Source organism: Malaclemys terrapin, chromosome 5, assembly GCF_027887155.1.
Source record: "Malaclemys terrapin pileata isolate rMalTer1 chromosome 5, rMalTer1.hap1, whole genome shotgun sequence".
NCBI classification, from domain to species: Eukaryota; Metazoa; Chordata; order Testudines; family Emydidae; genus Malaclemys; species Malaclemys terrapin.
In genome coordinates this window covers 113,862,027-113,877,747 of record NC_071509.1, presented here as the reverse complement: position 1 = coordinate 113,877,747, position 15,721 = coordinate 113,862,027, and the positions used below count along the sequence as shown (strand labels likewise).

Here is a 15,721-nt window from a genome sequence, read left to right as displayed (position 1 = left end):
GTGGTAGCTAGGGGATTTCTCATGACTGCAGCCCCCTTTGTTCTGTTCCACCCCCTTTTATAGCTTTGGCATAAGGAGGGAATCTTTTGTCTCTCTGGATCCCCACCACTCCTTCTAAATGGAAACGCACCAGGTTTAAGATGGATTCCAGTACCAGGTGACATGGTCACATGTCCTGAGAGTCCACAAGCCTTCATTCTTTCATCCTGACACACAGGAAGACTTTCAAATAAACAGCGCCATCTACAGTCAATTGTCCTGGTTAATGGGAGCCATCAAGATTCCAAACCACCATTAATAGCCCACACTTCGCATAATTACAATAGGACCTCAGAGTTATATTTCATATTTCTAGTTTCAGATACAAGAGTGATACATTTATTCAAATAGCATCACCACACTCCGTAGATTATAAGCTTTGTAATGATACCTTAAAAGAGACCTTTTGCATGAAGCATATTCCAGTCACATTAAATTCACAGTGCAACATCACACCAAGTACCAGAAGAGGCGGGTCCGTCCCGGGGGCCCAGCCCAACATGGAGGGCGGAGAGCGCCAGGCAGGGAGGGTCGGGTAAGTCAGTCACCTCCCCTGTGTGAGAGAGGTGTACGGGAGTGTGTGTGGGAGGGGGTAGGGGTGTGTGTGTCACCCCTCTGCATGTGAACCCTAAAGCCTTAAAGATAAGAAGGTAAATAAAAAGAATCCAGCTATGCAGCATTTTTTTTTAACAGGGGCTCAGTCAACTTGATGTTAATTTGAATGTTTGTATTACATAGTTCTGACTGATTGCCATTGATCTTGCTTGAATACGAGTAATTTTAGGGGCCTGGCACCACCTCCCGCACCCTGAACTCCTCATTTCTGGCCCCACCCTGGAGCCCGCACCCCCAGCCAGAGTCCTCATCCCGTCCCACACCCCAACCCCAATTTCACGAGCATTCCTGAACCCGCCATACAATTTCTATACCCAGATGTGGCCCTCGGGCCAAAACATTTGCCCACCCCTGCTATAGGTTGTAATTGACTGCAGACTTATTTGGTTTGCATTTATCATGTCCAGTACTGTCTTTGGGCATCTGTGACATTTTATAGGAGCAGATTTTGTTTTGTATTGTATCTGGTTGTTTCCAGCACACTCTCTTGTTTCTAGGAGAATCTATATTCTTTCTTAACGAAACCCACATTTGTTTTATTATAAGTGATCATAAGTGCTATGTGATTTTACGTGGGCAAAGGAGCTGGGATTTCTGTGAATAGCCAATGCCAGGATATCGCTGGGGAATGATGCAAAGGCACTTGGGAACTGGGATGCATCTATTGTTAACCTCCAACAAAGACAAGTCTGGCATAGTCCAGAGGAGATTGCTTGAGTAGCTGAAAGCTGGTGCTATTCGAGAATTGATACCCAGCCAGGCATAGGCAAGATTCCCTCAGCTGAAGGCAGGGGGTAACAAGGTGACTCAGACTCCTGGGTACCCCAAGAACCATCACACAAAGTCACAAAATTAAAAATAAATAATACAAGCTACTTTTGTGTGTTGCAAATAGTGCAGATCAAAGCCATATGTAAAACTATTAAATAAAGATATTCTAGAAAAAGTTGCTACTGACTGTGGAGTTTAGAAAGAAATCAATGAACCATCACATTCAACTAGGTAATCATATCTCACATTTACATTTAAGATTGTGGTTCCCAACATTTTATGGTTGAACTCGCTCTTACAGTGGCACTGTGCCTAGTCCTTCTAGCGTACCTGAGGTCACATTTGTTTTCTTTTTCCTGGCCTTTTCTTTCTGTCCTCTCATTTTTCCTTCTTGTGGTGTTCCCCCCCCCCCACACCCTTCTGTTTTTCTTTCTTATTGCCCTTTATGTTACAACTTTATTCATTCATCTCCTCACTACCCTCACAATTATTTCCCACTTCTTTTTTCTCAGTTCTCATTCTTCTCTGCAGTTCTCCCCACATCTCTTCTCTTTGTTTTTCTCCCCATTCCTTACTGCTGTGATCTCTCTCTTCCCCATGTTTGACACTGTACTATGTTATGGACAGTACACAAAGGTGTGCACTGTTCAGTGCTACTGTGGGGCTGGGAAGAGAGCACAGAGCTGGAGACTTGTGGTGCCCAGCAGTTTCTCCTAACAGGCAAGGATAGCTATACCTCTAGGGCAGTAAACCCCATACAATGGAAATTCCAGTCTTAATAAGCTGAATTTTTTGCTGTCTCTGAATAGATTTAAATAATAGAACATAACTGAGGTGAAACTAGTCCTGATCTGCTTAGTTAAAAGTCTTTGTTTTGTTTCATCACCAACTACTTTGATATATTATTTTAAATTGATATATTTTAAGCTGTAGTTGACTGAGGTGGCCACAGCATGGTAGGCGTACTCTTTTAAAGTAATTGTGTCCACAGTAATTTAATCTTACATGTTTTTCCATCTGTTAACATATTCTGGATGTTCCCAGGAGAGATTGTTGTAGCATTTGCTCAGAAAAATAAGATGCAGATCTTAAGAAAAGGAAAATACTGGGAGCTAGCACAGTAAAAGACTACTTGGGCCAATGAAGGAAAGAGGACTAACTCAAGTATCAGAGGAGGATAGCAATATACTGAAAGACATTTTTGGGAACAGTGGGAAAACAGGATTCTTCAGAGGACTGGAGGTTAGTTCTAAAGCCTTTCACCTCTAGGTCATTCATTCAAATCTGACCCAGGTAAGATGAGATCAAAAGTTATTACTCTCTCTTTTCTCTGTACAACTCCCAGTATAATGTAGCCTCAATCAAAAGTATGTGTTACCAGCAGGGCTTAAATTCTCAAAGATTATTTCCCAGAGCCCCGGCACGTCCCATGGGGTTGAAGTCCTAAGGCCCAGCATGCGCTGTGAAGGATCTTGGGATTAAACAACTTGAATTGGAAACTAAAAGAGAGCCAATGGACAATTCTAAGAGTGAGGTGAGATGATTGGGGCAACAGGCAAGGAAGACGATCTTAGTAACTATGTTTCATAAGGACTAGATGGGAACAAGGTGGGCCAGGGAGATGGTGATTGCAGTAGTCAGAATGTGAGATAATGAGGGCCTAGACAAGTGTTTTAGCTAGCTGTAGAGAAAAAAGTGTCCTGGCTTGGAAATGTTATGGAGGAAACATCAGCAGATTTGGAGGTAGGCTGGATCTGTGGACCAAAAAGGAGGAAGTAGTCAAAAATAACTTCCAGGTTACTGTCCTGTTTGAGAGGAAGGATGATGGCACTGTCAGAACTACCAGAGACTAAGAGCTGGGGGTGGAGAAATATACATTTTATCAAAAAGATGTCTCAAATTTGGATGAAAGGAAATATCTAGTGCATTAAGCCCATCTGAATATTTATAGCATGCTTACATGCTTCTGCCCACAATTAATCAAATGCAGTTTGGCATGTGCAGGTGATCTTATTTTTTTAAATTGTGGGAAAAGAAGAGCAGGTAATATTGAAGGTGAAATAAAGGATACAAATGTCAATACTGCAATTGAAACTAATTCTGATTTTGATTCATTTCCAATATTATCACTGTCCTTTAATCATCAACATGAAGAGAAAAAAATAATCTCTACTTCCTTGAGATGCAGGGGCGGCAAGCTGCGGGGGCAGCATGGCTGCAGGAGGTCCGCCGGTCCTGCGGCTTTGGCGGTAATTCGGCAGTGGGGACACTGAGGCACTGGCGGACCTCCCGTAGGCATGCCACCAAATCTGCATGATCAGCGGACCGCCCGCAGGCATGCCGCCGAAGGCCGTCTGACTGCCGTGCTTGGGGCAGCAAAAAACATAGAGCCAACCCTGTTGAGATGTATTTGCAACCCCATTAAATTGAGGAAGACCCTGTGTTTTTCTAGGGGAAACTAATGCAGTGACAAATCCCTTAATGGACCTACAATTTGGACTTTAAGCAGGCAATTCCACACACACAAAAGCAATTTCTACCATCACCATGTAAATTACAACCTGCTCCAACTCCTACTGAAGTTAGTGTCAAAACTCTAATTGACAGCAGGATAATGGTAAGGATCAGGGTAGGGATCATGTCGTCTTATACATCTGTAAATAGGAATATTGCTAGTATTCAGTAGTCATAATTTGACTCCATAGGTGAAGCAATAAAGCTTGTACATGAAACCTAAGCCCCACTGTCAACCACTTATTTTTGGTTATTTGTCAGTGTTTAGCAGGCTTGCTCTAAAAGAAAACATACCTTGTCTCTCTAAATAATTGAATCTAGTGACTACCTTGAAGACATTGCTAGTTAAGAGGCACATCACACCTGTAAAAACTGCCTTGATAGCTAAATTGCAACTGTCTGCTTTGAGTCTGTCATCAATGTAAAAAAAAAACCACACAACACACGGATCTAACAGCCTTATTATCATTTCCCTGATACTTTGTCTAATGACTGGATTTTTATTTTTGCCGCAAGCCAGGCTATCGCACATGGACACTAAGATTTTAGTTGCCCTTGTTGTTCATTCAAATTTCATTTTTATAATTGGTTTCTTTTCTTTCCTTCCAACACTCCCTCCCTCCCCCTACTCTGGTTCAGAGCAAATTGCCTAATTCCACTGCTTTCTGCCTGTTCATTATTTAGCAATAATTAAATTGAAGATGTTATACAAACCAAAATGGAAGCTCACCATGAATATCAACTCCTTTCCTACCATTCTTCCCCCACTCCCAAGAGCCCTAAAGGAAATCTAATCTAACAGACAATGTAAATCAAGCATGTTGAATCATATCTAATTGAAAAACCACTTATGGGGTAGATTAAACACCTGTCTTCATTTCCCTTTCTGTCTGAAATCAATTCTTTTCAGCATATTGCAGAGCTGATGCAGTTGTATTACAGAAAGACCATGAATACGAACTTCAACTTTGAAAACTTAACTTTAGTATATTAACACTCTGCTGCTCAGACAATTTAGTTAATGTTACAATCCCAGGGCAAGATCTTTCTAGTATTTTATAGCCTTTAAAAACACATTCCAAGCTGGCTTGGAGATGGTGGAGCTAGTGCTGTTTAAATGGTCTTTGATTCTCAGTCATTGCTAGGTACTGTACTAACATATAATAAAGCATCCTGCCCTGACGAGCTTACAGTCTAAATAGCTGTATGGTTATTCAGTTTGAGAATGTTAACAAAACTGTTTTCATTGCCTTAGCAGGTGAAAAGGCAGTTCTCTTGGGGAAAGAGATTGTTTCACCTCTTCTGTTAATACCCCACCAAGCTATTCAGGAATTTTAAACGGAGACCTATCTTTGTTTCTCCATGAAAGTGACCATGGCTGAGGTCTGTAACACTGGGAGAATAGTGAGCAACGAATGATACTGAGGACCTCTTCAAAACAGAGGACAATTCCCCTTAGTCAGTTTTTTAATATTAAATTATTTCTTCCCCTTCCATATTTGAATATTGGCTGGTTACAGTATAGGCAGAATTAAGGGTTCTTTGCCCTTAAGGAAGAGCTGTTAAAGGCAGCTTACAGCTGAATAAAATTGGGCTTGTGCCCTTTTGACTTTTTTTTTGTAAATCATAGTCTTCTAGCATAGACAGAACTAGAATTACTAAGGTAAAAGCAAGAAGGGAAAAAAAACAGTTGGAAAATAGGGATAGTGCTCACCTCCTTTGCGATCTACTGCTGAACAGCACTGTATAAGAGCTAGGTATTATTTAAGGATATTTTAACAGGGGAAAAAAAGCAAAAATGCACAAGCCCATTTTTCTCTTTAGAGATCACCTTTAAAAGGAAAGTTGTATATTTTACTACTAGATAAATTGCAGCTAGTGAGAAAGCTACTCCTAGCCTGTGGTCATGCATTGGCTTGTGACCACATGCAGGAGTTTCTCCAATGTGGAAACCATTTCTCCACCCTTCCCGCTTTGTTACATTATGGCAACTACAAGTCTCACTGTAAAAATCAATATTAGAGTATTTAGTTTATTTTACTTGTCTTAACAGAATATTGCATTCCTTTGGAGACTAGTCACTCAAGTCTAGATTTTTAAAGGTATCAAGCATTGCTCTGCTCAGTGTTGCAAGGCCTAATTAAGTATTACATGTCCAAGTCCCATTTTAAAAATGGACTTAGTCCCCTAGGTGTCACTGGAACATAGGAGTGTGCAAGGAATAAGTGATTTGAATGGCTAAGTCCTATATTCCAATGACAGGTACCTAGGTGCCTGAGTACATTTATACTGCAACAAACCCTGTAGCAATGACTCTCAGAATCCCAGACTAACTGACTCAGGATCACAGTACAGGGTTAAAAATAGACATTCTTGCTTGGGCTGGAGCCTGGGCTCTAAGACTCTTCTCCCTCACTGGGTTTCAGAATCCACCTGAAGCCCAAGCAGGAACATCTAGACTGCTATTTTTAGCCCTGCAGTATGAGCCTGAGTCAGTTGAGCTGGGCTGAGACTCGCTGCCACAGTTTTGTTTAGTGTTTTTTGCTATATGTATGTACCCCAAGTCGCTTTTGAAAAATGAGACTTGGACATGTTACTTGGGCCTTGCAACACCGAGCGGAGAAAGTTAAAAACATTTAAAAATCAGGGGCTCACTGTTTTGCTTTTCAATCAGGCCTGGTCTACACTTAAAATATAATTATACATAGCTACAACGCTCGGGTGTGAAAACCTCACACTCCTGAGCACCATAGGTGTGCTGACCTTATATTGCACTGTGTGATATCTGAACATGGTTGGACCTGCTGCTGCTTCCCTGGATGTATTATCCAGTCAGCTGGTCAACAGCTCCTATCTTACTGGTTCAGAGTAAATCTTGATTTCCCTCTGTGGCAGCCAGTACAGAAAGTTAGGTTTCACCCTCCTTGTTTCTTTATCTCTGGGCTGTCTGCAGAATCAGTTACAAATAGAGCTAGCATCCTGTAACCAGTCATCTCTCCAGTCACCACACTTTGGGAAATGGTAGTAGTTACCTGAATTTAACAGTAGCAGTAAAAATCACAAAATTTTATTCAGAGTGGAGGATCAATGACACGTTCCAACTTGCTGATGAGGAGCTGTGTAACAAGTTACATTGGAGGACATCCCCCAGCCACTTAAGCAGCTCCTCCCTCAGTGCTACAAAACTCTTCTCCCCACCGGCTGGCCTAGTGGAACAAACGTGAGATCCCTGTTCAGCAAAACTCATTCCCATCTCAACTACATTCAGATTGCAGAGGAATTCTGAAGCTCTCTGACCCTTTTGTACTGTGGCAGGCCGGGGACATGAAGAGAGGGCTGAGTTGGGGCAAAGTGAAAACTCATTCTTCCTATATGCACAGAGATTTGAGTGATCATTAAAAAGTTGCATATCTGGTCTGTGCAGTGACTTTAAAGCTCTTCACAGAGTAGCTACAATGGCTGTGAAAACTACAACAGAGAACATCTTGACTTGTGAGTGAAGACTACACTAGAACACTGAACTAAAAGGTTATTTTTGCATTTAGCAAGTCTTATGGTGAAGATGCTTTCTAGCTTTGACCGAAGATGTGTAGAATGATGGCGAAGATGTGTAGAATGGTAGAGGACACAAGAAAAGTTGAATTTTCATTTATTAGGCAGACAATACAAAGAGATTCACTTAGATTTCTGACTCTGTGCTTGTGCCTTCAACACTTTCACAACAATCTTCTGCTCCTCAATAAGGAAAGCTCGTTTGATTCTAGGGAGGAGAAAAAGCCTTCATTAGCTCTAATATATAAACTCTGCTTTGATATTAGACACATTTCTCCAAACCCAGCTATTAAGCACAAAATGATACCTAAAACCTAGTTTTAAACTTTTCTACTTGCACTCTTCACCATTCCCAAGACTATTGAAATATGACATGCATACCATCTGAATTTTAAAATGCTTTTGGTCTCATATGTTTTTTTCTGCCCACTCTGCCAAGAAAAAACTTTTGTCAGAAAACTGCAAAGGCCTAGGTATTTCAGGATTAAAACAGTTCCCCCTATATGATTACCCCCCCCCCCCACCCCCTTCATGCACACAGAGGCCACAGTCATGTTTAAACGTGGTTATTTTTGTAGGCTAGACATGGTCATGTAGAGGATCTCAAGCCTAAAAAGATCGAACACTTAAGTCATCAGACAGCTTTCTTGATGGTTTGCCATACCCAAACACAAATATACCATATGAATATTTCTAGTTACTATTTAATACAAAGGTGGTTAAATGACATGGAAGTGTAGTTTAACAATCTCATTAAAAAAGCTGCTGTTAGCCTAAGCAAGTTTAAATACTACTGACGGGATTAATCTGATTCTCAAATCCATGCCTGTACAAATACTCCTCCCATCCCTAATTATATAGATATAAGACCCACCCCAAAAATAAAGAATACTAGGAGTGTGCCTTGCCACATGGCAGCAGACATTTGTTACACTGACGCCCTGTCTGTGGCTCCTTCCTGTTGCCCAGAACCCCTGTTCTCCTTCTGCATGGTAGTCAGGATCTTTTCTCCCTCCACTAGCAGCAGCAACTCCCTCCAGTGCCATATGCAGATTTATTTACGTGATACAGAGAATCATTTTGTAACCCAGTAGCAAAACAACCTTCAAGCTGTCATGAATATCAATGCTTCACCCTTAATAAAAAAATTTTTGAACTGTGCAGAACTATCACCTTTTTCCATATCAAGCTACCTTTATTCTTAAAGATACACATTTCACGTGCTAAAGCTGCTTTTCACAGCATTCACACCTGTAGTAGGCTGGCTTAGTCACAAAATAAAACTTTTATATAGATGAATTAAACACAGGTGGACTTGCTAGCATCCTCAACAAGCTGTGGGGGGCATTTAGCATGGAAAATTTTGAACTAAGCATTATGTCCATCACACACCAGATGTCTTCCACAAATCTGTTCAATTCAGTTTTTAAAGTACTCAAAAGTAAAAAATTGCTAGCAATGGTTATAGTACAGATCAGGCAGGGAATAGCATGTTAACCTTTTAACTGTGGAGATCTGGAATCAAATTTGTCTAACACGTACATAGACAAAGCTCTTCACACCAGGGACCTTTTTGTTATATCTGTCTATCACATGGCTAATACACATTGGCACTCTGCTATAAAATTAATTAAGATGGCCTTAGTCTAGTGTGCAGTGTAAAATTTATCCATATGGGAAAGCCATTACATCAATGCTGAGATGCTTAGTGTGCAGATAACAGGGACAATAATTATCAGGACTTGGGTTCAGTGAACAGCATGAAAAAGCCAACCACTTCAACTTATATCTATTCTTAGTCACAGTTCACACAAGACAGGTAGAACTATTTAAAATACTTGAGTTGTAAGAAAATCTGCTATGTATGCAGAGTAAGGGCTTGTCTTCACTAAAGCGCTAAGTCCATGTAAGTTACATAGCTTCTGCCTCTTCTTGAGGTGGATTACAAAAGTGGATAGAAGAGCACTCTCCCATCAACTTAGCATGTCTTAACCAGACTCACTAAATCAATGCTGCTGCACTGATCACAGCAGTGCCAATTTAGCCCTAAGAAAGACAGTGAACTGTAGATAGTTTAACTAGTGTCATACTTTTAAACAGGGTCAGTTTTGACATTAATGCTTTCCTTAAATAACTATACCTCTCTCCTCTATCAATCAGTATTCAGGATAGAACTCAAAGTTCAGGTTTATACAGAAGGGACATCATGATATTTGATGGCAAATTACAATGAAGAATCTAAAACCTTTATAAAAAAAAAAAAGATAGTAAAAGCAGGAACTAGTTGGAATCCAGGAGACAAGATTTTGTACATATAAATGCATCTACATTATTACATCATTGATGAGTTTCACAGCCCCATCTTTACCCATTTCAAGTCAGTCAAGAGAAATATATTGTTAAAAAGAATGTTAAGCACCCAGGTCTGAAAATTTTGGCCTAGAAGAAGAAAAATGTGTTACTGCTAATACGATGTATTATACACACAGATTTTGACCAATATTTATGACAAAGTTGCTTAGCTTTTTTTAAATTTACCTGTCACGGACACATTTTGCACACATGGAACCGCCATAGGCTCTGCTAACATGCTTCTTCGTTTTTGACAACCTCATAAGGACTTTAGGGCGCACAGCACGAACCTATGTGAAGCAAAAACTGAAGTGTCATACAGAGTAATTAATAATCATGTATACTTTTTGGATACTAGCCATATTAAAAGAAAATCAAGCACACCATTTAAGCGTGTCACTTCAGACTAAGCACAAGCATGTTGAGCAGTTTCTCTTGAAAAAAGTCAACTGTTGCTGAATGTGCAACATACGCTTTTACAAGATACAGCTGTTTGCAATATCTCTTCACTACAAATATCTTACTACAAAGTCCCTACTTTGATAATTTATTGGTCCGAGATCTCTCCCAATCGTACAGGCATTGTGGAAAACTTGCAGTTAAATGTCAGTAGATTGCTTGGGCTTGTGTGTATATATTACAGTGGAGTTTGCAACCAAAATACTGCATGAAAACCTGGAAGTGAAGCTGAGAATTAGACTATAAAAGTAAATTCTAAGACTTTATCATTTTTTAAATAACCCAACGTGGTGGTGTTAATAACATAACTAAGGAAATTTGCATTACATACATGTAACCTGACAGTGTCTCTTCCAAGTCACCTTACATATTCTATACCAAACAATCATACTGTAGACCACATCAATTGGAATCACTTATAATACTGTAGAAAGCACTGCAATTGCTTTTACTGAAAAATGACATTTGGACATTACATACTAGCTATCTTTTAAAGACATTTCGCGCTAGAAATAAGGAGAGTTGGTATCATGTGGTCAAACAAGCTTTCTGGCAACCCCCAGCAAGCAGTCCGTGTACTACAAACAAGTAAGAACCTCTTTTACAAAAAAATTAAAATAAAACCCCAAATATTCTCTTTACAAATATATCAATCTTCTATCAAATACAATGGACACACCATTCAGATCAAGCTAGGTTGGTGGTGGTATTACTTGGAAATGGTAGAGTCAGAGAGGAGGACAATATGAGTTTTAGAATAGATATTGTCCTTCAAAATGTCACTTTTCACACTGCTACAACTGAACCTGCAAACCCTTTAAAGTGGTGGTGTTGGTTTTTTTTTGGGGGGGGGGGGGGGGGAAGGGAGAGGAAGAGGGTAGTTAGTGATATACTGGAAACCTCCCTAGCAAAGATTAAATCAACGTCCTTCTTTCTGTAAGAACAAAGTTATACCTTTGCTATATGAAAAAAAATAAATAAATAAATATTGTCATTACTATAACTCACTTTTGATTGTACACAATCTGCACATAGAACTACATCATGAAGTATCCTACTACAGTATCCCTTTGATAGTTATCTATATTTAGACTAGCAAGGCTTAGATTTTTATGGCTAAATGTCAGTAAACTGCAATTTCATCCCCCCATCCAAACCAATGAAAAAATATTTCCACTGATAACTGAAATTTACAGATAAACAAAGTAAGAAAAATGCTGCTTAAAAACTTAGAAGTGTCATTAAATAATGGTCTGACACCCCCATAATTTTGTGCAACTGAAAATTTAAATCAATTTTTAAAAAGTCGCTTAAAATAAATATCATCCACCAAAGTTATAAAAAACACAAAAGCTGAATTCTTCTAACCCTATCCATGCCCAACTTTATGGCATGGGCATTTGCTACTTATCCCCTAAGACAGTGGTTCCCAAACTTTAACAACCTGTGACCCCTTTCACCAAAATGTCAAGTCTTGCGAACCCCCTCCTAAAAAAAGAATATTTCCGGGGATTTTCTCCTTTACCTGAGTATAAATTATAAAAGCAGTGATCTTGGAAATATGAAATTTGTTTTTATGACATGCTTATTACACACTATTTATTATTAATTATTATTTATCATTGCAGTATTTTTATTACATTATGAAAATGGCAACACTCTTCCAAGATCTCACTTTCGTAACTTGTATCACTTTGAATAAGCTTGTTATAAGACAAGGCTCCTATGTTTCATCAAGAAGTATCAGATGTGAAACAGCATGAAGGTATCAAGAAGCCAACTCAAAGAGTTCCTCTTATACAAGCATTCATGTCTTGAGCAGTTCAAGCAAACAACGCATGTACAACAAAGCTTAAACTTGTTCTTCATAATAATTCTAAAAACAATACTAGCTGCCTATTTAATTTTAAAAACAGCAAAAAAATATCCACCTCCCTTTCCATTTCTTATAAGGAGTCTTGAAGTTTAAATCTCCTCAGTGTGATAGATATGCTTGCTTTGATCTGCTTAGCTCTTGGAAGCCCAGGGGCTCCGAGGCTGCTGGTCCCGTGCTGCCCGGGGTCCCTAAGGACAGTTCTGTCCGCCATTAGGGAATTTTTTCCCCCCGAGAACCCCCTGTAACATTTCATGAACCTCCAGGGGTTCACGAACCCCAGTTTGGGAACCACTGCCCTAAGATAAAGGGGCTCAGATGCTGTGGATTATGAGCACCAAAATTAAGAAAAAAAGCATCACTATCCATTAAATGCTTTAAATTTTCAGAGGTTTAACAACTAATCCTCACAACACGCACATGAAGTAAGTATCATCTCCAATTAAAGACTGAAAAGCACTAGGCAAAATACTTAACTGAAAAAAAATATCCCATAGCAAGTCAGCAACTGTGGGAGCTGAAGTATGTGATCATGGTACCAAAAATGACCAGGTAATACTTACACCACGAAGTCTTCCTGGACACACACCACATGCAGACTTCGGTGCCTTGCCAACTTTCTTGGTATAAAGGTAAACAATCCTGTTACCTGGTGTCCGGGACCTGTGTGCATCAGAGAAACAGGCAATTAGTGTAAAAAAACAGATTCAAAAAGATAAACTCTCAGGAACTCCAATCTTACTTACAGCCTGGTCTTGTTAGAGGCTGTGTTGTAGGACAACCTACGACGGTATGTCAGACGCTGAACCATTTTTTATATCTAAATAAAAGAATGAGAGAAAGAGCATTAGACTCACAACGATCTTTCACCACTAAGTTTAATTTTTTTTCTGTGGTAGTAATTTGGACAACAAGAAGTAGGTGACATCATCAGTGAATCATATTACTTTTAATGGCCCTAGCAACACCAATACACTGAAGTTTGACATGGGCAGTAGAATGCTTCAGGTTTCACACCTGTCAGTAGTAAAGATGTAGTACTAATCCCACAAACATAAAAACAATAATAAACTCTGAGTCTCCGCATTTTTCTCCTCTAAATCTCAAAAACACATTATAAAGGAGGGGAAGCATCCGCATCTACAAACAAGTTAATCTATGTTCAGATGTTGTGAAGTCACAGTGTGTTAACATTTATGTACTTAGAGCTTGCAAACCCCTATACCTTTCATAGCACCCAGAACTGCCTGCTCCCCGTCTCTTGCCCATTAAGCGACAGTCCTGTAACCACCACTGCGCCAGGTCCATCCCAGAACCCCCATGATCACTCCCCCGGTCATTCTGACACGAGTCACTAGAAGGCAGCAGAACTCCCCATCTCCCCACCTGGCGCCCCCACCCCGTGGGTCTGGCCCTACCCAGCTCCGGAGCATCCCGTAACCCCAGGGCCTGTCGATGGCCCCAGCGGCTCGCAAGGCCGCAGCAGGAGTGCGGGGAATGCGCTGCAACCAGCAGGCGCGAGCCCCAACCGCGGTCCCGACGCCACAACCCAATCCCCGCTCCCCAATACCGCCCTCCCGCGACTCCCCACAGCCCAGTATCCGCCCGGAACTCAGCCCCAGGCCGCCCAGACCCCCCAATCCGCGGATGGAAGCGGATCGGACCAGCTCCCCAATATAGGCCAGGAGATGGAAGCCACCATACCTGGTCTCGCCGGGACCGGAAGAGGAAGGGGAAAGGCGCGGGTCAAAGTTCAAATAGTGACCGAGAAACCCCGGAAGTAGTATTCGTGTTTACTCAAGCTTCCTTATGGCAATCGAGCGGGGCATGGGCGCCGCCATGTTGTACGGAAAATAAGGAGCGACTGGCCGGGCTGGGAGTCTCTCCCCGCGGGGGGTTGAAGAAGATTGGGCTGGAGCCCGCAGTTCGCCACTATTGGGCCGCCTCTCGCTCTCCCGTCACTCAACGGGTCCCCAGCCACCGGCCCGAGCGCGGCTGGGGCAGGGATTGGGGGGGGGCTCTGGCTGGGCAGCGCTTACCTTGGGCGGCTCCCGGAAGCGACTGGCAAGTCCGGCTCAGCGATAGCCAGGTGGCTCCGTGCGCTGCCCCTGCCTGCAGGTGCTGCCTCCGCAGCTCCCATTGGCTGTGCTTCCTGGCCAACGGGAGCGGCGGAGTCAGGGCGGGGCATGGGGGCAGCGTGCGGAGACCCCCGGCTGCCCCTGCGCCCAAGAGCTGGAAATGCCGTCCCTTCTGGGAGCGGTGCGGAGCCAGGGAGCCCGTGTTAGCCCCGCTGCGCCGCCGACTGGACTTTTGGCCTATTAAAATCTCCCGGATTGCTTTTAATAGCCACCGGGAGATCAAGGCTGATTCCGGTAGACTCTTGGCCAATCCAGGAAGGTTGACAACCTTAAGTTGGACCCATAAACAGTGACTGCAGCCACCTCTGGCTCTAACACACACCGCACAGCGTGTACCTTACAATCCCAAACCCTGGCAGAGCCAAGCACTGGGCTTAACGCACCTTTTCTCCCTGGGAGTGGAGGGGAGAAGGAGTGAATCACAGGTGGCAGATTTTGGTTGCCCTGCTTGATGCACTGCTGGAAGGCTCTCTGGGTATGCCTTAGGCTTAAATGCTAGCTTCAGTGTAGACCGGGGTGGGCAAACTTTTTGGCCCGAGGGCCACATCTAGGTGGGGAAATTGTATGCAGGGCCATGAATGTAGGGCTGGGGCAGGGGGTTGGGATGTGGGAGGGGGTGTGATGTGTAGGAAGGGGCTCAGGACAAGAGGTTGGGGTGCGGAGTGCAGGCTCTGGCCCGGTGCCGCTTACCTTGAGCGGCTCCAGGGTGGCAGTGGCACGCAGGCAGGCTCCCTGCCTGCCCTGGCCCCGTGCCACTCCAGGAAGTGGCCAGTATGTCCGGCAGTGGCTCATGGGGGTGGGGTGGGGCAGGTGGCTCTGCCATGCACTGCCCTTCCCTGTGGGTACTACCCCTCAAAGCTCCCATTGGCTGTGGTTCCCCGTTCCCGGCCAATGGGAACTGTGGGGAGCAGTGCCTGCAGGCAAGGGCAGCGCACAGAGCCCTCTGCCCTCCCCACCAGGGGCCGCAGGGACTTGGTGCCAGCCGCTTCCAGGAGTGGCGTGGGGCCAAGGCAGGCAGGGAGCCTGCCTTAGCCCTGCTGCGCCACAGGGCTGGCAATCCCGGCCCGCGGGCCGTAGTTCACCCTCCCCTGGTGTAGACACTACCTATGCCCTCAGGGAGGGATTCCAATCAATTGGAAAGCCTGAAAGTTTCCCCTTGGGAAAAAATGATGTGGTAACTTTATATAATTTTAAATCAGGAAAATAGTCTACTCCAGACTTCATATGTTTTCTGACAACAGTGGGACCTGAGTTATCTTCTTAGCAGGCTGTCTTTGCAGGACCAATCTCACTGTTTCTCCTCTAAGCTAATGGATGCTATTGTCATGGCTGTGGCTGGTGCAGGCATGGTATCTATTGCATTGACAGCATTTACCACTCCCATAATCCTGAGATTTTGGAAGCAGTC

At 42.8% G+C, this 15,721-nt stretch overlaps 1 protein-coding gene across 1 annotated transcript; it reads right to left on the bottom strand.

Moving 5' to 3' along the window:
• Positions 1 to 7,572: 7,572 nt before the first annotated feature.
• Positions 7,573 to 13,909, bottom strand: RPL34 (ribosomal protein L34). Its single transcript, XM_054030618.1, has 5 exons — positions 13,880 to 13,909; positions 12,922 to 12,995; positions 12,739 to 12,838; positions 10,030 to 10,133; positions 7,573 to 7,699 (listed from the first exon to the last, which is right to left on the bottom strand). The coding sequence occupies exons 2-5, from the start codon at positions 12,984 to 12,986 to the stop codon at positions 7,615 to 7,617; spliced, it is 354 nt and encodes a 117-aa protein (XP_053886593.1). The 5' UTR covers positions 12,987 to 12,995; positions 13,880 to 13,909; the 3' UTR covers positions 7,573 to 7,614.
• Between the last annotated feature and the right edge of the window lie 1,812 nt (positions 13,910 to 15,721).